Source organism: Cibotium barometz, chromosome 2, assembly GCF_041138505.1.
Source record: "Cibotium barometz isolate CiBa-2024 chromosome 2, ASM4113850v1, whole genome shotgun sequence".
Taxonomy (NCBI): domain Eukaryota; kingdom Viridiplantae; phylum Streptophyta; class Polypodiopsida; order Cyatheales; family Cibotiaceae; genus Cibotium; species Cibotium barometz.
Window position 1 is genome coordinate 13,296,731 of NC_141047.1, and position 25,500 is coordinate 13,322,230.

Genomic DNA, 25,500 nt, shown 5'->3' on the forward strand with positions numbered 1-25,500 from the left:
TATTTTATGCTCAATCTTGTCAATTTGATTCAATTCTATGGTTTGATCCTTGATGTATATATGAGTTTTGAATTCTTCAAGAAGTACATGAGGTCCCGTGTGACAATAAGCCAAAGGTAGAATCAACCCAAGCTTCTGGCAACAAGGATACCGAGAAGGGGAATGATAAGCCTAAGAAGAAAGGAAAATGCAACTATTGTTAAAAGACAAGTCATTATATCAATGAATGTAAAAAAATTCTAGGGGAGAAGAAGAAACAGTCAGGCATGGTTGGTTGATGCATCAGCACACCAAGTGCTGAAAAGAAGGAGTCATAGAACTATGCACAAGATAATTGGGCATTCATTATGCATTTTGGTTATGACCCCTCTATCCAGGATGTATGCATCAGCAGTGATAGATCAACATGTCTACTGGTATTTTGATAGTGGTGCTAGCAAGCACATTATTTCTCTCAGCATGAATTGTTTTCCTCTCTTAAGTCTGCTCCTCAAGGAGGAGGCATAATCACATGTGCAAAGACTCCTCATATCCAATGAAAGGAACTAGTAAGGTTGTGCTCACTGCTATAAATGGTGGAACAATCTCTCTCTCAAAGTCTTATTTATGCCAGGAATTAAAAAGAACTTGCTATTATTCTCTCCCATTGCTAGGGCATGGCTAGTGGTAACATTTGTGTATAGTTTATTTGACTGTATTGTTGATGACAGTGTATAGTTTATGCTGGAGAAATGAAGACCTCACTGTGGTATTCCATACTCTAAGCTATAGGCTTTACAAGTTAGATATGTATGAGAGATTGGCATATAATGCATGTTCAGTTATTGCCACATGTGCTATGAGCAACACCATGCATGGTTAAAGGCTAGGATTTGCCTCATGTTTTTGGGTTGGAGATAGTTATGTATGTGCCGCTTATATGCTAAATAAATGCCCCACCAAGGCCTTACATACAATTACCCCTATAAAGTTTGGAATGGCAAGAAGCCCTCTGTGGCTCATTTGCATATTTTCGGTTGTCTTGCTTATGCTCTTGTGTGCCTGAGTGCAGCAACGCAATAAGTTGGATGATAAGGCAGTAAAATGCATTTTTTTGAGATACAACTCAGAAAGCAAAGCATATAGACTCCTCCATCTAGTCAGAAGGTGGATTTTAGTAAGTAGAGATATTGTCTTTGTTGAGATCTCAATCCAACCCATGTTTTTATGCAAAAAATAGAAAATGTATGCTCATAGGACATCTTTGATATACTCCTCCTATCTTTGTACAATGCCTACTATATGTGATAAGGCAGTAAAATGCATTTTTTTGAGATACAACTCAGAAAGCAAAGCATATAGACTCCTCCATCTAGTCAGAAGGTGGATTTTAGTAAGTAGAGATATTGTCTTTGTTGAGATCTCAATCCAACCCATGTTTTTATGCAAAAAATAGAAAATGTATGCTCATAGGACATCTTTGATATACTCCTCCTATCTTTGTACAATGCCTACTATATGTGGAGCAAATGAATGCTCAACAAGGAGCTACAAATTAGCCTATACCAACTGGAAATTAACTCGAATTTCAACCTGCATATCAGCCTATTGATGAGGCAATTGTGGACTCCTTTGCCTAGTAGGATTCGTGCAGGTTCTCATCATGTATCTTATTCTTTTATGGAACGTGCTCTCATTGCTAGTATATTCAATGAATATGAACCTGTTTCTTTTGAGGAAGCATTGGGAAATAATCATTGGTGGATGCAGGCCATGTAGGGTGAGTATGACTGTAAGTATGACTCAATCCTAAAAAATGACAGATTTGTCTTATGGTGAAAAGGCCATTGGTATTAAGTGGGTTTATAAGCTTAAGCATAAAATTGGTAGTAGGGTTGAGAAAAAATAAGCATTTTCTAGCTATGGCTAATTGCCTTGCTCCACTCCTGGGACCTGAACACTTTACATTTTGTCAGCAAGGCTTGTTGTAAAGGGTTATGCTCAAAAGAAGGGCATAGATCATGATGAGATTTTTGCCCCAAGTCTCATATGACTATAATTTGGTAAATTATTACATTGAATCCAATGAGATCTTTGCCCCATGTCTCATATGACTATAATACGGTGAATCATTACATTGGCAGCACGTCATGGATAGAATGTACATCAGTTGGACATCCTTAAAAATGACAGATTTGCCTTATGGTGAAAAGGCCATTGGTATTAAGTGGGTTTATAAACTTAAGCATAAAATTGGTAATAGGGTTAAGGCAAGGCTTGTTGTCAAGGGTTATGCTCAGAAGAAGAGCATAGATCATGATGAGATCTTTGTCCTATGTCTCATATGACTATAAACCGATGAATTATTACATTGGCAATGCGTCACGGATGGAATGTACATCAAGACTGCCTTCTTGAATGGTAATCTGCATGAGGAGGTTTATGTATCTCAACGTCATGGTTTTTTTAAGAGGGATATAGGAGTTTTGAAAATATAGATTAAGAAAAGTTTTGTATGATCTTAAGGAGGCTCTTAGAGCATGGTATGAGAAGATCCATGTCTAGTTGTTACAAATGGTTTTTGCAACTCACTAGCCCTAAATGAGGAGATGATTTCACCTTTGAGATTGAATTATATGTGTCATTTGAGATGATAGATTTGGGCTCATTTCGCATTAATATTTGGGCATACAATTTATACAATGTGATGATGGTATTGTGATGTGGAAGTCAAAGTATATACAGAGACTACTTACATGGTTTGGTCTTAAAGGTTGTAAGCTTGTTGCTACACCTATAGAGAAACGTACTAGGATCAGCCTCCAGGATGTAGGTGAACCATTCGATTCATCACTTTATCAATAGGAGGTTGGGTGCCTCATCTATCTATGTAATGCAAGGATAGACATTCAGTTAGGGGTCTCCTAGTTGAGTAGGTTTATGCACATTCTTAGAGGTTAACATTGGTAGGCTGTCAAGTGAGTATTTTGATACTTACAGGGTACCCAGTTTATGCTAAGCGGGTGATATATGCTTTTAGTGATGCGTGAGTGTCCACTAGTGAATTTTTCTTTCAATTTGGTAATTCGTGTATATCATGGCTCAACAAGAAGTAGCCAATGGCGGTCACTTTGAGCTATGACTCTAAGTACATGATTAACTTTTATATGGAATGTGGAGTGTGTATGGCTCAGACGCCTTTGGAAGATCTTGGTGTTGTGGACAGTAGTCACCCTCTTTCTCCCACCTCCTTCTTTATTGATAGCTAGAGTGCATTGGTGGTTTGCGAGAAAATTCATAGTTGCACACCAAAGCACATTGAGGTGCATTATCATTATCTCAAGGAGAGGCTCATTGCAGGAGAGATTAGCTTGGCTTATGTTTCTACACACAACATTGTGGCAGATATATTCATGAAGGCTCTCTCACAAGAGGAGTTTAAATTTTTTCTCAAAGCTTGGGGCTTATTGCCATTTGATTAGACATATGATCCATGTACATGTTCACATCACGACTACATGGAAGACTTATAGCCATTTATATGGTAGTGATGTATGAACATATACCTTTTTATCCTCTTTAGAAGGTTTTTTTCCCTACGCATGTGTACATACACTCTTATGAGTGATTGTGTAAGTGACCTTATTATGCCACTTCACTCATTCCCATCAATGTATTTTATGTGTGATATTTCTTTCTCTCGCAGCACTTCCTTGCTCCATTGTGTGTGTGTTGCTACTTTTATGTCCACTCCAACAAGGCCTTAATAAATTGCTAATCTATTGGTGTTTATGAGAGGGTGATAATCTTGGGATGCATGCTTAGCTAGTAATCATTGATTGGTGTATAATCTATACCTAAAAGTGTATTTGTCAAGATTGGTTGATTTCAATTAATTGGCAAACTAACATTTGCATTGTGATAGAGAGGTGAAGAGTGGTTTTTGTTGAAGGATTTTAATTATGAGAGCGTTTCAAAGAGGAAATCATCCCAAGTTGGAAGAAACATTCCTCAAACTCCGAAAATCTAACAAGTACATAAATTATTATCAAGGGTGTCAAGTATTACTAATGTACAACCTAGAGTGTCCAACATCTTGAGACTGAGGGCACTCACGTAAGAGCATGTCAAAGTGGAAGCAACATTCCTGAAATTGGAAAAACCTAACAAGTACGTAAATCCATTGTCACATTATAGATTGTCAAGTGTTACTTCGGAATGGACAACCTATAGAGTATCTAAGCTAGCAAAGCATAAACCTCGATTCTTTGCCACTGCAACTACAACAACATTGCAATTAATTATTGTGAGCGCGTTGGAATGCATGAAGTTCGTTACATCGAGATGCTGTTCGGGACACCACGGAAGGTGATGCCAACGCCAGACGATGGAGTGAGCAAGGTATAGGGCAAGAGTACGGGGCCAGCACGGTGGGGGAGGGTGGCGGCGGCGGCGTTGCGAGCCTCGATAGTGGCCTCCGCCTCCGCGATGTTGCGGCGGAACGTCTCCAAGGCAGCCACGGCGCGGGCGTCGGAAGTCCACTGCGGGTCGGGGCGCTGGCCCAGGTACTCCTCCTCCTCCACGTGGTGTGCCAGGGATTCAAAGGTAGCCATGGTAATGGTGGTCACCCCCTGCGACGGGACCATATCCAGATAGAAGCGCTGCGGGTCGGCGCACATCTTCTCGAACTCAGGCGTGCCCTCTTCTGGAATGAAGAGCCTGGCCATGCCAGGGCTGTTAGGCATGTACCCAGCGTACGCGTAATTGCCGAAGTTCACCGAGGCGTGAAAGCCAGAAGTTATCCACATGATTGTGGCCGCCACCTCCTCCAACTCCTCCACCTTGCACATGTCCGTCCACCACTCCGCCCCTGCGTGGTCTCCATGACCAACGTTCTGAATCTCCGCCCACCAGTTTTGCACCTCGGAATCCTCTTGCACTGTCTTGTCGTCCTTGTAGTAGAGTGCAAGGTAGTCGTGTGCCCATTGCCGGATTGCTGCCCAAAGTTCCAGCCCATCAGCTGCGTATGGGTAGTCCTCAATGGTCAGCCTGAGCCCATGCTTTGCCCTTGGATCCTTCACAGCAATGCCCCTACACATTTTGCAGTCACATTAGTAATGTGCTTAGCCCTACGCTACACCATACAAATTGTCTGCAATTACTAAGCACCTTCTCAGAAGATCTTTGGGTAGCGCTTGCTCGTCAAATCGCCATTTCTTATACTGCTGGCACACCATCTCCATGGAGTACTTTCCTGCAGCAAAATTTGTCTCTATTCTACCACCAGCACTTATGAGTGCCGTCCGTCCTTCAGAATTGAGGTTCACAGTATCCTTGAAGTGAGGAGCAAGCAGTGCATGCAAGGGATGCATCGTGCTTAGATGTCGCCTTGCTGCAAGTATGATGGGCTCCATGGAGGCATGTGTTCTTAACCTGCACAAGGCAATGATATTCATTTTATAAGCTTTAGAGATTTGAGTGAAAAAGAGCTTGGTATAATACACAGAATTACTATGTAGTACATTTCTCTGCATACCAATGGCTCACGCTTAGCTGATAGGTTGTGTCGACGGTCGAAACATGTGCTTTGGCAAAGTGCCACACCCAGTCAGGTTCTACAAGGCGGTTAGGCGTGAACACTCTTTTGTTAGCTTCCTCGCCTTTGTTCTTTGGAGGAAGTGCAAGCTCAATTGCGATGGGCAGGAGTACACCAGCTCTAGACAAGTAGAGAATTGTGCGAGGGGCATATGTTGCTCGTTTTTCTGTCTCATGTATTCTGCTGAGATACGGCATGTACATATCATAATAGTCTACAATGTATAGGAGCTCGCGTTTCAATGCCTACACACATCATGAAAAGGATAGGTCAATTACATCAATGTCTATCAGGAAGCAAACCAGGCATAATGAGTACATCAACAACATGAGAATTGATAATGCAGCCTACCTCCTCTACCGAAAAGCCCTCCAGAAAGGGTTCAAGATGCTGAGCAGTTATGGCAGATGTGGGAGGTCCATAGGTCTCCACATCCAGAGAACTCACGGGTGGGAAAACCTGATCCATGCATACAGATTTTGTGAGCATTAATTAATTCATGAGAGGTTTGACTCTTGAGCTACAACAATAACAAGAAGCACACAATTGGGCAAAAGTGCTACCAAAGATCCCTAGCTGTATTTCAAAGCCAGAGTGCTAACGCCCTGACCTACCGATGTGCAGGTCCAGGATTCGAACCCTTCTATAATAATATGAATAACCTCAAAGAAAAAGACTCAGCATTTAAAAATTGCTTGAATTACATTGTCATGTGCATCACAGATGCCATGGACATTTCCAGGGCTAGATCCAGAAGAGGCAAGCAGATAAAGATTATGAGCCAGTCAGAGCTAGGACCTGGAGCACAAGATGCAGATGAGGCAGTAGGTTGGACTTGGAGGACTTGGAGGACTTGGAGGGCTCAGTCGGCTGCAAGACAACCAGGGTCGGCTGTACCAGAAGAAGTCGGGTTGCAAGCGCATCACTACAAGGCAAGAAAGCGCAGCCCAACCAGAATTTTGTGGGGTCCCATCCAGTCGGCTGGTCCGACAGCAGTCGGCCAGCTCATCCGTTGGTCAAGAGCCTATATATAGCATAGAGTGCTTATGATTGTATTCATTCAACTCCTTTTGAGTTGGGTCTAGACATAGGACAGATTCTAGGGATAAGAACCTTTTTATGAAGGCAGCCCATGGCTGTACAGATTTGTACCTTTTTTGTACATAGAATATACTGAAATTCCAGCACTTCTCACTCTCTCTCTCTACTCTCTCTCTACCTGCGTTTTTGCATCATGGTGCGTTTTTTGCATCAGGAGGTCTTCAAGAGTGTTTAGGGCTGAAAGAAGACTACCCAGAGCTTCCGCGCGTTACATTGGTATCAGAGCATCAGGCTCAGCAAAGCTAAACACTGATTCAGTCCCATATGATGGTGTACAGGTCCAAGGTACAGGAAAGTACACGGATTCGAAGCCCAAGGCGAGAACACAGATCGGGAAGAACTCCCAGGAGGTTTGTTGGTGGTGTTCCACAGTGCCAGATGGGGATGTCAGTTCCGTGAGCCAGATGGGTTCTAAGGGAACGGTCCCAAGGGAGGTTGATCCTCCAAGGGTGATGTGAGAGTGCCAGACTCAGTTCCAGGAACGAAGACCAAGACGGTGTTCAGAGCTAGGGCAGGAATGGATTGTGGACTAGAGGAAGACCAGATGCATAGATCTTCATCAAAGACAGAGTGGTTTGGAGAACAGAACGGAGTTTCAGAGAAAAAGGTTTGCCAGGGATGGATGATGACAGAGGGACTTCGGAACAGGATTGGGATGATGACAGTCATCCAAGAGCAGGTTGGATTCCCGTCATCAAGTTTAGCAGAGGGGGATGTCATGTGCATCACAGATGCCATGGACATTTCCAGGGCTAGATCCAGAAGAGGCAAGCAGATAAAGATTATGAGCCAGTCAGAGCTAGGACCTGGAGCACAAGATGCAGATGAGGCAGTAGGTTGGACTTGGAGGACTTGGAGGACTTGGAGGGCTCAGTCGGCTGCAAGACAACCAGGGTCGGCTGTACCAGAAGAAGTCGGGTTGCAAGCGCATCACTACAAGGCAAGAAAGCGCAGCCCAACCAGAATTTTGTGGGGTCCCATCCAGTCGGCTGGTCCGACAGCAGTCGGCCAGCTCATCCGTTGGTCAAGAGCCTATATATAGCATAGAGTGCTTATGATTGTATTCATTCAACTCCTTTTGAGTTGGGTCTAGACATAGGACAGATTCTAGGGATAAGAACCTTTTTATGAAGGCAGCCCATGGCTGTACAGATTTGTACCTTTTTTGTACATAGAATATACTGAAATTCCAGCACTTCTCACTCTCTCTCTCTACTCTCTCTCTACCTGCGTTTTTGCATCATGGTGCGTTTTTTGCATCAGGAGGTCTTCAAGAGTGTTTAGGGCTGAAAGAAGACTACCCAGAGCTTCCGCGCGTTACATACATGTAGTTTTGTGTGCAAAGTTACCCTTGATTTAAGAATGTGCTCCATGCAACCAAAACACATCACGAATAGGTAATGAATTCCACTTAAAAACACCATCACACAATAAACTAAAACCTAAAACATTACTCTGCCCTTTTCTACCCTCTGTATACCAAAGAGCAGAGCTAATAAACACTGTAGACTTCTGCAGCAGAATTAAGTGCAAGGACATATCTTAAGTCGTTCGATAACATGTGGATTTGCTCCTGCAAGTCTTTGCCGTCCATACTCGTGATCGGTTTTCCAACCTTCAGTATTAGCTGCAAAAAGGTATGAGTTTAAAAGTTAATGTAGTTTATATGTGGAGATGATGTGGCCAACATTATCCACATGCACCTTTTAACAACCCTAAGGTATTTATCAAACAACAGACCACTGGTTATGCCGTAGGCTATGAGTACAATCACTAAAAATACCACTTGATCCAGTTGGTACTCATTCCTGAAGGCACAAGGAACAGGTAATAAATTATAAGAAGAGTGGTATAGACCTTGGACTACAGCCGGTGGTGGAAAGACTAAGAGTGGGATGTCGGTAGGGGACAACGGGGTGGATGCGTCTCTGATGGACTTGAGCTGGCCGGCGTAGAGGGCATGGATCTGGTCCATGTCACTAAAAGACTTGTCATTCCGCCACAGCCTCTCTATGTCAGAGACAATGCTGTGGCCGAAGCTCCTCATGCCGGCAGACATGAACAATTGCTTCTTCAGAGGACTAAACTTCTCATCACGGGGAACATATGTCTTATTGTACCCATTCATGTGTGACTCATAGGCAGGATCTGTTTCCCAAACACAAATTAGCCACAATGTTAGCCTTAATAAACATGGGAAGACATCAAGCCACCATCTCACGAGAAGTCATCTGGCTACTCTCTCTCACACAGCAAGATAAGAATGAGCATTTGGGAGTAAACATTCAGCAAATGATAAATTCTTTCTTTGAATCATGGGGGCTTCTTACCAGCTTTAGTGGGTTTTCGACCTGTCCTCTGTCTACGAGGACATGGATACTCCGAAGAACCCCCCAATATGGGCCTTGCCAAGTTCTCGTCGACATCAAGGTCACACAGGTCATTGTACACTGCATATTCGTAAAAGCGCTCGGCATACTGCCTTTCTCCCTCACCGTTGCCTCGCAAGCAAAGCAGCTCATCTTCCCGTATCTTCTGTAGTGCAAGGGGTGTCTCTTGGGGAAGGTAGAGCTGCATAAGCACATGCCAAATGCACGCATAAGGCATACATGTGTATGCCAGATACAGTCTAAGTGCCTCATTCAATATAACTCCAAAGGCAAGAGTGTATTGGTGCGTTGTGAGTGAAGTTTTACTTTAGCAATAGAGTTGTAAAGCTGACCTCCAAATGATTGAATAATTATAGGTACTTTTTGGACACATAGTTATGTACACACTATCAAAGACTGGAAACTATTGTGTACATTCTCCCTTTCATTCAGGTCTTTGGTTCCTCAAAGAGACATGCTCTTATGCAGCCCTACCTTCAACATGCCCCTTGCACTAACAGAAGTTTCCTTGGTGCAAGGGGCGTCTCATTGGAAAGGTAGAACTGCATAAGCGCATATCAATTGTGCACAAAAGGATACCATCCAATGTGGAATGGTCCATTCTATTGGAATAAGATGTTTACCTGCATTAAGTACCATGTTCAGTTAGATAGAACTCTAGTGATATCAAAGGCGAGGCATCTGAATACACCTTCAGTTAGGCTATAAGGTCCATGATGGTTTTAGGATGATTTTTTTCAGGCTGCTTAGTATAACTGTTAGTTCTACTTTTACAACTGAAGGCTAATGTGTTAGCTGCAAGACGCCTGCACATGCAAAGAATACTGATGTATCGGTTGTCAGTTTGCAGGCTGCACAAATATGGCTTTCCACTGTTGCTGGTCGCTGTCCAAGTGTGAACCTGCCCACCGACAACCATTCCCTACTCCCAGAAGAGAACTACCAGAGAATCATTGGCAATGGAGTGCACATGGCTTGGATGTAGGGCTGAAATTTGTAAACCTGCCTTAGACTTCAAAATTTCCAAAAATGAAGGTACCTTGAACTTGAAGCAAGACCCAATTTTAAAGAGGGCTTCATTTGAAGTCCAAAATGGGTTTTGAAGCAGTGCTGGAAATGGATGAGAGAAAGAAATGTGCCAAAGAAGTGTAAATTACATGATCTCTTGAGAGATTGTTATGCTCAAGAGGGTCTCACCTGGTTGGAGAAGAAAAAGCGGGGGCGGTCGGAGTTGAACTTGGAATGGTTGATCCAGGAGTGGCAGGGGAAGTAGAGGGTGGAGTTGTCCGGGAGGGTCAAGGTAACAGACTTGAGGAAGAACTCGTTGGAGTCATGGCTGTCCACCAGGATGGCCCCGGGCTTCCCGAAGCTAACATCAACAGAGAAAGCGAGGGCGATGTAGGAGTCTGACTCCTTCACCACTCCACTTCCCAAGCTGAGCACAACCTCCTCGCTCAGCTTGCTTTCCTCGGTCTCTGCAGCAACAATTCGTGTAAGAATCATCATCTCACAGTCTTCAATCCAGCAAAACATTATCCCACACACTTCACTCCACTGATGAATAAGGTCAGCAGCATCCAGATATGTGATTGCTTTCACCACTCGCTTACCTGAATCGATTTCAAGGCTTACAAGACGCACTTTGACATTGTTGCCTAGCAGCTTGTGCAGAGCATGAGAGCTTCGGTAAAGAAAGCCCTCACTCAGAATTCTCACAGTGGCATCAATCACACAGATTTGCGTCATCTTTGCAGCAGGTAGCTTCTCAGGGAGGCCTTCCGTCTTACCTAAAACTGCTGCTAGAAAGATTACAAACAGCGGAGAAGCGATAACTCAAAGTAAAGGGAATCCTAATCTTCAATTGGCTTGAGAACGCATGTAATGCACACACATGCCACAACCCTACTTTTCGAGAAAAACTCACCAGCCATGATGTGAAATATGTTTTTTTTTGGCCCTGGCATTGGGCAATGACAGTGGGACACGTGTTTGCATAGCTGCAGCTTTGTGGGGGCCACCGCCAGCAGGCAGCAGTAAGGAAGGAATCCGGATTAAGAACTGGAACGTGATCACGTATTGCCCTCAAAACTGGTATAAATTAGTAATTATACAGGAGTGTAATCACGATTCACGATATGCTTTGAAACCATTTTTTCATATACAATCACCACGTGATTGTTTGTCTCCTAAAAATACAAGAACTATATTCATAATTCAACTACCTCTGCAAAGTTCAAAGCTATTCGGAGTGACGTTCGATTGGCAATCAGTGCACTGTGCAATTATCCGACATCCTGAAATTATCCATTTTTTGTTCACCAAAATTTTACAGTTTTTTTTTTCAATTGGTGCTAGGGTAAATTGTAATCCATGTTATTCGTCATCCTGGAACTATCCGTTTTTTTCACCAAAATTTCACAGTTTCTTTTTTTTTTTCCCCAAATGGGATTCGTACCAAAATTTTACAGTTTTTTTTCAATTCGTGCGAGGGTGGTGAACACTGCAGCTGCATTGTAGAGTGATTTTTCTATCCAAACCCCGATTCGACCTAAGCTTTGCCTTTAATTTTAAGGGTTGAAAAAACAGGTGTGCAACCTTCAATGCAGTACAGGCTTGCACCGACGACATTTATGGAAAAATGCCATGGCGCATTTCGCATATATTAAGGCTATTGATGATTATATGCACAAAATCCTGGCAACGTTCGGCAAAATTTTCCTTTTGCGTTGAAAAGCAAATAAATTTGAACAAGGATTAAGGGTCGGGTCCCCAGTTGGTTTTTCAGGGTTTGAAGCGCCGTCTTTAAGTTACGAGATTAATTTTTGACCTTATAAGAGATGTAGCACAACATGCCACTGAGTGAAATTAAGGTTTAAATGTAAAGTCCTAATTTAATCACAAATTCGAAAAATATTACCATTAAGAATAGTGTTTGGCCAACACGTGCATTATCTAGGAGGGGTGAGTCGTGACCCATGTGCACCTAACTTACAAAGTACTTACAAAGTAGATAGGATTACAATAATTAAAGTGAACACTGAACACTTCAGGTAAAGTGTGAAATAGATAGATGGTATAAAAGCTATAAATCCATTTTTTCTCCTTGAAAGATTAAGGACATAATTATACCTTTCAAATAGCTACAAGTGGTTTTAGACCAGTTTTAATTAATATTAACCATTATGAATCTTGTGTTTGCGTATATATATATATATATATATACCAGCTCACAACACATACTCACATCACGTAACCTGACGGCATCGAACCCGAGTCCTCGCAATGGGACCCAACCGGCCTACCAACTCGTCTATGCGCTCGTGGGCAGCCATTATAAATCTTAAATCTTAATATCGTTAGAACTAGCTCGTCGTGACCTCCTCTCCTACAACTGCCAACCTTAACCACTATCGTTAGAACTAGCTCGTCGTGACCTCCTCTCCTACAACTGCCAACCTTAACCACTATCATTACATTAGCAGCCTTACCGCCATCGCCCGCAACTCATAAGCTTGGAGAGATAGAGAAAGAGCATAGGGCAATCGACTTCCTATCCTTGATCATCATTGACTCCCTCCCCTCCAAATATCTCCCAAATTGACTTTGTTTGTGTGCGTGTGTCAACGGTGTGTGCGCGCGCATGTGTTTGTGTAAGAGAGAGATAGAGGGAGAGAGGTTTTTTCTTTTATACGAGAGAAGGACAAAGAGAGAGACAGACACAGACATAGACATAGGGCATATGTTTACAAGCTCTTTTCAAGGCAATGGAGACCTATAGCTTGTCAAGCCTCATTAACTCTCAGAGGCTAGATGCAAACATAACCTACCCTTCTTGTAAAAAACAAGGGGAGAGAGAGACACACACAGAGACAGAGACAGAGACATATATATATATATATATATATATATATATATATATATATGTATGTATGTATGTATGTATGTATGTATGTATGTATGTATATATATATATATGTGTGTGTGTGTGTGTATGTATATATATATATATATGTATGTATGTATGTATGTATATATATATATATATATAGATAGATAGAGAGAGAGAGAGAGAGAGATTGGATTGATTCAGAGAGAGGTTGTTGTACCTCCCCCCATGCCTCTGCTGAACAAGTGGCGATATTTGAAAAAATGAGGATCCGGAGAGAGGTTTGTTATTTTTATTCGAATATGAGGATCTGGACTCTGGAGAGAGAACTCAAACCGCTCACTCTAATAAACCCAAGTGTGAGCAAACTTGTATCTTTTTGGAAATACATACATACATATATACATATATATATATATGATAAACATCTGATGACTTTTGCGTATGTTTAGCTATGAATCAACTCAGACAGCAAACTTTTGGCAAAAAGCAACACATACATCACATTGCTTGGCCAATATTTGTAAGCATCTCCCAATACCATTGGTTTCTCTTCGAGGTTGACGCCGCCCTCAAGCAACGGTTGTTGCCAAGTCTCATTGTCTAGATGGTACCATCGGTAATCCACTTCCCGCCCTATAGTAGTAGGGGTGACGACCAACAATCATTTTCTATTTTAAAAAAGGGAGATAGAGAGAGAATAAACATAAACATTATGAGAAGTAATTACAACTATTATCTATTGAATAAACATCATGAGAAGTAATTACAACTATTATTTTAAAAAAGGGAGATAGAGAGAGAATAAACATAAACATCATGAGAAGTAATTACAACTATTATCTATTGAATAAACATCATGAGAAGTAATTACAACTATTATTTTAAAAAGGGAGATAGAGAGAGAATAAACATAAACATCATGAGAAGTAATTACAACTATTATCTATTGAAGGACGCAAGGACTTACAAAGTGGTTCTTCCAATGATCCTTCCCACCCGACCTCATTTTCATCTCTCCACCCTTGCCACATCAATGAAATGAGAGCATCCTACATTGGAAAAGAAATACCATTAAGAAACCATTGAAGTGCATAAGCTCGATACATATGCATAAGCTCATGCATAAGCTTAATACATATGCTTAAGTTTTATGCATAAGCTTTATACAAATGGCTTTATGCAATAAAGCTTTTATGCATAAGTTTTCTATTGCATACGCATAAGCTTTCTACATATATGGCTTTATGCAATAAAGTTTTATGCATTTGGCTTAATGAATATGCTTTATGCAATAAAGCTTTATGTTTATGGCATACTATACATATGCATAAAGCTTTATAAGCTTGTGCTTAATACATAAGCTTTATGCATATGTATTATGCCATAAACATAGAGATAAACATAAGCTTTATACATACGCATAATCTTATATGCATAAGCTGAAAACATATGCATAAGCTTTATATATATGGCTTTAAAGAGAGTAAAGCTCTTTAATGTATAAGCTTTATACTTAAGAGCTTAAAGCTCTTAAGTACAATGCATAAAGGGACAAGAGCTTAAAGCTCTTAAGCCTTGAGCTTTTATCCATAAGATCTTAAGCACAATGCATAAGAGCTCAATAGCTTAAAGCTCTTAAGCACAATGCCTAAGAGGTCTTATGAACTTATGCATAAGAGCTTGAAGTTCTTAAGCACAATACATAAAGGCTTAAAGTTCTTATGCATTATATAAGAGCTTAAAGCTCTTAGGCATTGTGCTTTACACATAAGAGCTTGAAGCTCTAAAGCACAATGTATAAGAGCTCAAGAGCTCAAGGGCTTCTTATGCATAAGAGCTTGAACTCTTATGCATAAGATCTTCAGCACAATGCATAAGAGCTTGAACTCTTATGCATAAGATCTTTAGCAAAATGCAGAAGAGCATTGAGATCTTATGCATTGAGCCTCAAGCTCTTATGCATAAGATCTTCAGCACAATGCATAAGAGCTGAAAGCTCTTATGCATTATGCCTAAATCTTACTTCTTAATGCATAAGAATTAAGGATAATGCTTGCTTCTTATTGCATAGGCATTAAAGTTTAGTGATTATGCATAAAGGCTTTAAGTGTAGGCTTATGTATAAAGCCTATGCATAAAGCCTTTATACATAGGATTCTCATGTAAGCCTATGTGCAAGCTTAAGTGTTAGGCTTATGCATAAAGGCCTTATACATAGCTTTATTAATGCATACAAGAGAGCATATGTATGCTCTATTCTTGCATACATAAGAGTATACATACACATAGAGCATACAGATAGTCTCTGTATGCATAAATCGAGCTTGCAAGCTCTATTTATGCATACAAAAAGCATATGAAGCTTGCATACATTCTACTTAAAACATAGACATAGAGCATTCATGTGGACTAAAAGCACACAAAAAAATAAGTGACCCGCACACTAAGGGTGCCAATAATGCATAAACTAAAAAAGGCAAAGAGTACCAACCTAAATTAACAAGTTGAGTGGATTAGAGAGGAGTTGCGCAAGATGGTGAGCCCCTCAAAACACTTACAAAAGAAACAGCTAGAGTTTTTTTTAAAAAGCAAAGAGCATAGAGCATTAGAGCATAGATAACTGGAACAAATAAGAGATGTTGCTCACCTTATGTACAAGAGAGAGTTGCAGTAGTTATGTGTGAAAATATCCTATAAAAACAAAATGTGAGTTAAAACAAGCCAAGCCACACATGCCCTACTTCCACTTATTAAGAAGAGGATAAGTAAAACCGATTTAAGAGAAGAAGCAAGTGGAGGAAAAGCAAGGCAATATCAAACACAAATAGTGGTAAATGACATTAACCCTAATCACATACATAATCTTAATATTAATCCTTCATGTAATGAATGCCTTCATGTAAAGACATACCTTTCTATTGTTGCATGCTTGTGGGAGAGAAGAGAGAGGGCTTATTCATGAGCTTTTAATGAAAGGAGAGAGATGAGGGGTATGGCAAGGATGTGAGGTTGAGGATGAAGAGATAGATTGAAGGGATTGAGGTGTAGGTGCATCAACCGAATATTATTATTATGGGAACTCTTGGAAAAGAAGAAGGTAGACCAAGCGGGCAAGAGAAAAGTGTGTGTAGTTCAAACCATTCTCTCAGGATTTTTTCTAGTGTGCTAGGCAGTAGCACATTGAGAGAAAAAAACAAAGAGCAATAAAAATGCATGTAGTTGTTGCCGGGTTGATAGTCAAGTAGTATGCACTTGGCCACTTACTCATCAATCTTACCCTGCTATGCCTCCATTGTGTTGTAGTGTTTAAGGGATAAAAATGATGCAAATTATAATCCTTGTACTTTTTCTAAATTTAATTATAATCTTAGTACTTATTCTAAATTTAATTATAATCTTAGTACTTATTCTAAATTTTTGTATAAGACCTTTTTTTTGAAGTAGGACCTTTATTTTGATTGGTTATATTTTTTCCCCACCATGGGCTCTTAGTCAATTGTAAGATTTTTAGACAAGTTTATCATCCATCTTATGTACTCCATGAGTTAGTGAGTTCAATGTGATTGACTTTGAAAAATTAGTGGTAACTATGAGTTTATCATCTAGCTTATACAATCCATGAGTTAGTGAGTTCAATGGGATTGACCTTTAAAAATTAGTGGTAACATTGCACATAGCATAGGTGATTGACGATTGTATATTTCTTCCAATATACTTGTTCCAACAATCTTTAGTTGCATTGCACATATCATAGGTTATAATGGTATGAGCTTACTTTTTGACTATGCAAATGGTAGTTGCTTACTTGATATTTTTTTCTTGTGTGATGCTTTTTCCTCATACAAGAGAGAGCTCAATACAAACTCAAATTCTAGGGGTTAAGCTCCCAGTTGTGGCATCCTAATTACTTATGGGGTGCGACGTGGACTCCTGTCATTTTTGAAGGTCAAGCATGCAAGTAGAGAGGCAAGTGTGTGTGCAGTGGCGTGATGCTATGGGCTAAGCAGTATTCGGGAAACCTTTTATTTGGGAACAATAATTATATATATATATATATATATATATATATATATATATATATATATATATATATATATATATTCCAAAATTTTGTTACAATAGTCCAAAAATTTTGTTGCAATAGGGCCTTCACTCTAGCTGCAAAGCTCTATCCCCTTCTTTACATATCTCTATTGAGTAAGCTACATATGAAATCCCACTCTATCTCTGCGATGAGGTCCGCAATAGATGAGCGGCCCTCCTCGTGGCCCTCCATGCTAAAACCTAAGCCAAATGTGAAGGGTCCAATGTGAAGGGTCTAATGCTTAGTGCGAAGTAGCACTAATGAAGCTATAAAACAATGCTAATGGGCTCACTAATGCTAATCCAAATCAAGAGAGCAAGGAGAGTGAAAACGACTTGTGACAATGAGGTAAAAAAAAAGTTTTTCGGTTTTATAACCTCGATCGAGGTTTGGTAAAATCATGCAATTTAGGGTTTGCAAGATTAATGCTCTGGATATTAGGGTTAGTGCAACGTACGGCCAAGATACACACTTAATTTTAGGGTTCACACTTCCTCTTTATTTTCACCTAAGTGTGGAAATTGGAAGAAAAATAGTCATAGTTTTTAAAAATTAACACTATAAGTGCCTTTATATAAAAAAATTCAACCAGCTCAATTCTTGTTAGAGAAGATGTCAATGGGGCTTTTCAATTGGCCAAAAGCGAAGTTCAAATGCAACCTAAAAAGTAAAGTGCTCAACCCAGTGTTCACGAAAAACCTAGTTTTAGTGTAATGTGAATTGTTAAAATTGAGATTTAACCTGAAAAAATATAATTAGAAGGTTTTGATGATGAATTATAATTTTTAGAGGTATATAATTATTTGACCTTTATTTAAAATTTTGAACATTTAAAAAATGTTAAATATTCAAGCTTCAAAGAGTTTTAAATTGTTAATATAATTCTTACAATTTTTGAATCGATACTAAATATATTTTTTATATTAATTAATAATTAGTAAATTAGTAATAGTTATTAGTAATTAGTAATTATTAACTTACTAATTAGTTAATAGTAAATTAATAAATCCTTTGTTAATAGTGAATTAGTTAATGACAAATGTGTTCACTTACATTACTTTTAGTTGATAGTATGCATAAATTATAATGCCTTAATTTTTAAAGCCTTTGTAACTTGTTAATTAATAATGTCAATTTTCAAATGGTTTTCATGGTGCCCTGCCCACCACGTCACTCACCCACTACCAGTGTCACTTGCATCAGTTTTATTGAGTTTAATTGTTAGGACAACAAAAATTAGTAAATTTTTTTCCTTTAAAAATAAAAAATTGCTCTTTTTAAAGGAACCCAATGCCTGGGCCCTACAGCCTTCAAACGACTTCATACTTTAGTCTTTCTCTATGGAGTCTATCGCATGCATCGCTGGAGTCTACGTCCCAACGATGCCAACTCCATTCGCGCAGCATGGAGAGACTCTCTCTGAAGACTAGACGCTGCTGCCGAGGCCCGAGACTCTCTCTCAGACACATGCTCAGCTAGCCCCTTGGCCCTTTGGAGTCTCTCTCTGAGACTCGAGAGCGGCTAGCCGCTAGCCTCTCGACTCGGTGCCACCACGTTGGGCAAGAACTCAAGCCTCAAGGTATATAATATATTGTGATTTTACTAACCCTCTGCGAGTCTGCGTCCCAACAGGCCAAAAAAAACTCCAGCAAGAACAGAATGTTCTGCAGCGTGCTCTAGCGCTATCTGTGAGTGTGTACACTGTTTTGCAGCGTGCTCTAGCGCTATCTTTGAGTGTGTCTAGTGTGTCCACCACCCAAATGCCAGCCCCTTTGGAGTCTATCTTTGAGACTCAAGAGCGGCTAGCCACTAGCCTCTTCACTGGGCGCCACCACGTTGGGCAAGAACTCAAGGTTACACTGTACAGGTATATAATATATTGTATATGATATATAATATATTGTATATAATATATAATATTACTACTTACGTGTATATTGTCCGCCCCCATCATGTCCGTCACCTAGGTGTCCACTGTGTTCTAAAGGGGAGAAAAAGCACACAATGTCCATCACTTGCCTACAAGGTTGCCAGCGGCGGCGGCCAGCCCTCTCTGCCAGCATCGTGTCCGTCACCTATAAGTCCTCTAAAGGGAAGAAAAAGCACGTAATCTGCTATGGCTATGGGTATGGCAGTGAGTTATGCTTGCACCCATCTCTACTACAAATGAGCGTAGGATGATGCTTACACATGCTACATCAGTCCATGTTTGTTGATGAGGCATGTGCCAGTTCATTTGAGTCATGGCCCATGGATGATGGGTTATTCATCTTTAATTGATAAATGTGTTTAATTAGCAAGCTTTAACTCATGGGTTTCCTTAACTACTTGGGTTTGCTAAATCATTTTAGTTTCTTTTGCAACATTCCAAATGAAATGGTATTCGTGGTGGTGGATCGGGGCTAGCGCCATAATGGTTATGGATGGCAAGCATTTTTATTTTTGTCTCTTGATGATCCATATGGTATCTTGATGCATGATTGTTGATGATAACGTTGGTAATGTGTGCATTGTGTACATGCCTTTTGCAGATTGTGGATTCTGATAGTTGTATGTGATGTGCAAGACTTTGATGTTGTTATGGTTTGAATATAAATTTTTATGATACTTATGGGTAAGAGAGAAGGTTTGATGATACTTAGCAGCTGAATATTGGAATATGTTTGGAACTTGAATATTGGTGAGGAATCATGCATGGTAAACAGAAAACACTCCTTAATGCTGGGTTCACAAAAACCCCTAAGCTTTCATTCAAATGTAAAAAAAGTGTGAGTAGTGTTGATACTAAATGAAGTGGAAGAAGAGCTTAATGAAAATGTGAGTGCAGAAGAGGGAACTAGAATCCAAAAAGCAAGGAGAAGTTGGATAGAAGCATGGGGGGTTGTTTTTGAGTGGGCTTATTTTGATAGACAAAGTGGAAGAGTGTTTTGCACTATTTGTCAAAAAAATAGCAAGAGTGAATATGGGACTACTGGTTCAATCAATGTACAATTGAGTGCCATTAAACAACATGCTGATTCTAGAACACATAAGTTTGCTGCATATGCTCAAGGACATGCTCAAAAAGCCTTGGAAAGAAGGTATGAAAAAACAAATGAGGAATGTTGAAGACAGTGTTGCATGTGTTTTTCGAGTTGCATATTTCTTGGCAAAGCATGACATTGCTTTTTTGAAGCATCCGTACTTGTTAGAATTGCTTCGATGTTGTGGGGCTCCTAGTGTGCCAGAGCAACTTTATACCAATGATAAGGCTGCTGCAGTTTTTGTTGGTTTTATGGCAGATTCTATAAAAAAGGAAACAATTTACACGGCTGAAGCAAAGCCCTGTGTTTGGCATCTATGTGGACGAGTCTACAGATATTTCAGATGCAGAGCACTTGATAGTTTATGGTAGCTATATGTATTGTCATGAACCACATGCATCTTTTCTGTGTTTATTGGAGGTTGAAGATAAAACAGCCAAACGATTGTATGCTTTCTTCAAACTGCATGAAATAGATGTGTCAAAATTTGTTAGCTTTGGGTCAGACAGGGCATCTGTCATGGTTGGTAAAGATAATGGCCGTGCAACACTTTTAAAGAAATTAAGTCCATATCCCACGTCTATCCATTGTGTAGCACATAGAACCCATTTATGTGCAGGAGATGCAACAAAGCATAGTGATTATGCTCGTAAAATTGATGCAACTTTGAATGATGTTGGCTCATTCTTAAAAGTCCCACTCGTATTGCCAAATTAGTCAAATTGGAAGAAGAGTTTGATTGCCCTACATTGCATATGAAGGGTATTCATAAAGTTTGTTGGCTAAGTCGGCATAGGGTGATGTGTACTACAATTGAGGTTTTGGAGCCTTTGCTAGAATTTCTCAAGGTTGAGAACTTTGCTCTTTTTCAGAGAGTATGCACATTTGAGTTCATATATTGTTTGCACTTTCTTTGCGACTTGCTGGAGCATGTTACACATTTGAGTCTTGCTTTTCAAAATGATTTTGCTGATGTCACAATAGTTTCTAGTTTGGTGGTGCTATGGAACTGGAATTCATTGTGGATCCTTTGATTGACATGAATGCATGGCAACATGATAGCAAGGGTTTTTCCTTGATCCCCGAATATGAAATGGTCAACTTGCTGCACTTAGAGCATCCATCAAAGGTGATCATTTCAGAGGAGTTAAAATCGAGAGGTGTGCCATAGGTTCTGACCTTGTAATTGCAATAGGGTTTCAAAAAGAGTATTGCACATTGCTAATGGATAATGAGGTCTTGGCCAACTTGAAGATTTTATGTCCATCTTCATTCTCAAGTGGGAAGCTTTTGAAAGTATATGGGGTTAAAGAAATGAATGCGTTGGTTGACTTTTATGCACGGCCAAAAGAGACAAATTAATGGAGAAATGTGTGTAAAACTTGTGGATGAGAGATGCATAAAGAAAGAATTTCAAGTGTTCAAAGTGCAAGCAACTTTGGATTGGAAAAATCTCCCTTTGTGTGAAACTTGGACACGCATAAGTTGGAATACTTTCCTTAAGGAAAAATATGCAAACTTATTGTGCTTTAGTCAAATTGCCATGATCCAGTGCTCCACCAGTATGGCAATTTGTGAAAGGGGTTTTTCTACACAAAATAACATCAAAACACGTTTAAGAAACAAACTTGAGACAAGAAGTTTGGAATCATTGTTGCATATATCAATTGAGGGTCCAGATGTGGAAGATTTTGATATTGTTGAGGCTATGGAGGCATGGAGGAATCCTTGTAAAACATCAAGGCATATCTATGGAACTACACAATACTAGAGAGTATTATTGGAGCAAGATTAACATTGGGTTTTTTTGACAATATTTGTATATTCTTACTTTTTTCTTTATGCAGGATATCGGTTTTTTGGCCATGAAGTGGAAGAAAATCAAATCCTTTTTGACCATTGATTGTTGAACACGGTAATGTAAAATGATCTTATAATCTTACACTAACCTATAATATAATGCATTAATTTTTTAATCTTTGTGCAGATACTAAAAAGTCAATTGATGGAGTATCACAATATGTTCCACATAGTATTTTAATCATTCCCAAAATTTTGTATCCATGGTATATATGCTTTTTAGCATATCCTATGGACATTGCTGCTTTACTTTGCCTATCGAAAGCTATCATGGAAGAATGTTATCTTTTTGCTTATCCATAGTAGTTTAACCACTCTTTGAAGCCTTACCTTTAAAGGATGTCAAGTGCCTTTGTATGAGCGAGAAGTTCTAGAAGTTCGAGAAGTTTACTTTTGTTGTATGAGTGAAATTTTGATATTAATAAACGACTCTTTGGTTGTTTATATTTGTCATATAAACTTTTTGAATGTTTATTTTTTGAAATGCAAACTTTTTGAATATTTACTTTTTGAAATGCAAAGCGAATGGTAGAGATTGGAAAATAACTTTAAAAAAATGGTTGATACTCAAGTTTAAAAAGATTTTAAGTGTAAAATTTTGAAAAAAAGGTTTTGAATTATTCATCTAATTAAAAAACCTTAGCCATAGTTAAAACCAAAGGTTTTTGGTATTGGTTGTAAAAAATGTTTTTGGTGAACAGTGGCTCAACCTAACGCCTTGCTTTTGTTGTTTTTTTTAAAAAAAAATTGGGGGGTCGCAGCCTTTTTGGTACGGTGGGGAACGGGCGGGCTTGCGCTGTCTGTCACGCTCACTCTCGGGACCAGTGTAGACTTTGCTGGGATGAGACGCGCGCTTTACACGAGACTCGGGCAACGTGTCAAGCATGTACCTGTCACACAGCGACTGAAAACGACGTGTCACAGACCCCCCCCCTATCATAAGCTGGACAAAAACCAGATATTATAAGCCCGACAAAAACCTGATTGTAGCTCGAGTCCCTGCTTTACTCAAACGTGCGTTCGGGACCCCTTCTCTAAATTATATATATATATATTAGCATTCGAGTGTATTTCTACCCGCCATTATGTATTAAGAAAAACTGCCTTAACCAATGATTTTATTTTATAAATATTTTAGTTACATACTCGAGATATAGTAAAGATTTCGAAAACAAAAATCGGATAGATTTTTTAAAAATAAAGGCTAGAGTTTTTATATTAGCAGGATCTCCAAAAAAAAAAAAAAAGAACAGTTACAGAGCTAATGGACTAGATACATGGGACTGTGGAGACTCTCCACATTACAAAAAGAGGGGAGACTAACAACGTTACATTGAATCTTTGAGGATGAAGATGATACTTAGATGGTCATCCAAGTCATCATCGACTTTCTTGATCTCTCCATGAGAGCTTTGTGGGTGGCCCATGCTGCTTTTTCATATCTGATAGTAGCATTAGAGACTTCTTTGAGATACTTATTTTCTGTAGCCTTAATCTTCTTCATTAGAGCATTGGTAGCAGTATCAATTGCTTGCTTTTTCTGATACTGCACTTCATCCCATGCCTTCTCTAATTCTTCTCTCCTGGATTTGAGCATGCTCCTTGCGTACACAGTGAGACCAAATCTCAGAGAAGGGCAGATAGGAGTAGATTATTGAACACCTTGTTGTTCCTCTACAAAACCAAACAGCCCAGTGGTATTCAGCCCTGAGTTTATTCCACCTGTACGTGGAGCACCCTAGGATGTCTCCAAGAATGATATATTTCCATGTGAGATTTTTTAACAAAACTAGGCAGATGATAGAGCACAACAAATTTAGTGCTTCCTTATTGATAGAGCGTGAAGCAAAAATGTGAGGAATTGTTTCCTCCTCCTTGTTGCACCTTAAATATATTGTTGATCCAAAACCCAGCGAAGCAGCCTTTTGATGTGTCCACACAGCTTTATGAAGCATCAACCACATTAAAAAAGATCTTTTAGGTTCAATGTCTAGCGCCCACAGATTATCAAATTTAAAGTGCCACTACTTCCTATCCAATTGAACACCCCATCTTTCATTAAACTTAACATGCATGGGAGGGGGGTGGCTAATTGGGGAATGGGGAAAAAGGGAAGCTTTTTCTTCCAAACAATTACTGAGAGAGCAATGCCTAGGGGAATGTGGAGAGTCCAATGGTCTCTAGGATCGCACAGAGATATTCTGAGTTGGAGAAGCTTGATGGCCTCTTTGTTAACTGAGTAATAATCCTGTAGTTTCTGAGGGTCATACCCTCAATTCATCTGGGAATTCCATAAGTCATCCCAGATGTTGATACCTTTCTTAGCCAGGGATAAAGCCAACTTATACTATTATGGTTCTATTTCTTGATGAAGGAATGGCCACCATACTGAATCTGCTCTGTTGATACCTTATTTCCTCCTCCTTGTTGCACCTTAAATATATTGTTGATCCAAAACCCACAGAAGCAGCCTTTTGATGTGTCCGCACAGCTTTATGAAGCATCAACCACATTAAAAAAGATCTTTTAGGTTCAATGTCTAGTGCCCATAGATTATCAAATTTAAAGTGCCACTGCTTCCTATCCAATTGAACACCCCATCTTTCATTTAACTTAACATGCATGGGAGGGGGGGTGGCTAATTGGGGAATGGGGAAAAAGGGAAGCTTTTTCTTCCAAACAATTACTGAGAGAGCAATGCCTACTAGGGGCATGTGGAGAGTCCAGTGGTCTGTAGGATCCCACAGAGATATTCTGAGCTGGAGAAGCCTGATGGCCTCTTTGTTAACTGAGTAACAATCATGTAGTTTCTGAGGGTCATACCCTCTATTCATCTGGGAATTCCATAAGTCATCCCAGATGTTGATACCTTTCTTAGCCCCAGGGATAAAGCCAACTTGTACTATTATGGTTCTATTTCTTGATGAAGGAATGGCCACCATACTGAATCTACTCTCCCTGAAGTTAGGGTGTGGAGAGAGCTTACCTTTAATTGCATTCCATGCTTTCCACATGCTTTTTACCAAGGGAGAGCCAGCAGAGTAGGAAGAGAGTTGTGGGCTAGAAGTTTCTTCCATCTAGGGAGGCTCTATAATGCAAAATCCTTCAGATTTCTCAATAATAATGGAGACCACTCCTCTTCAGGATAGAACAAGCTTCTAACTATCCATTTGAGGCTAGTTTATCAACCATATCATTCAAGTTGATGATTCCAAGCCCTCCATTTTTTTTGGTAGGATACAAATTTCTCAATTGACTTTAGGAATCCTATACTGCATAGGATCCCCTACACACAAAAAATTCCTACATAGGGAGCTTATTTCATTTATGGCTTTTTGTGAGGGTCTCCAACAAGAGAGAAATAAAAAGTGGTGGTGGCCGGAATTAGAAATGTGTTAAGCACCATAACCCTACCTGCCACCACAGAGATAACTGCTAACAATTTCTCCACTTATTAAATTTGTTCTCTAGCATTTAATCCATTGCCATCTCTGATGGATGGTAACCCCAAAGCCCATCGGGATGCCCAGTAACCTGAATGCTCTCCCATTAGGAATTTCCTAACAACCTTCCTGTAG

The 25,500-nt window shown here is 39.8% G+C and overlaps 1 protein-coding gene across 1 annotated transcript; it reads right to left on the reverse strand.

Annotated features, from left to right (window-relative positions):
- Positions 1 to 4,150: 4,150 nt before the first annotated feature.
- On the reverse strand, positions 4,151 to 11,009 carry LOC147640668 (seed linoleate 9S-lipoxygenase-3-like). The gene is made up of 9 exons (XM_086813993.1): positions 10,677 to 11,009; positions 10,264 to 10,541; positions 9,007 to 9,247; positions 8,534 to 8,824; positions 8,218 to 8,303; positions 5,927 to 6,034; positions 5,516 to 5,820; positions 5,149 to 5,412; positions 4,151 to 5,070 (listed from the first exon to the last, which is right to left on the reverse strand). The coding sequence occupies exons 1-9, from the start codon at positions 10,810 to 10,812 to the stop codon at positions 4,314 to 4,316; spliced, it is 2,466 nt and encodes an 821-aa protein (XP_086670119.1). The 5' UTR covers positions 10,813 to 11,009; the 3' UTR covers positions 4,151 to 4,313.
- Positions 11,010 to 25,500: the final 14,491 nt, after the last annotated feature.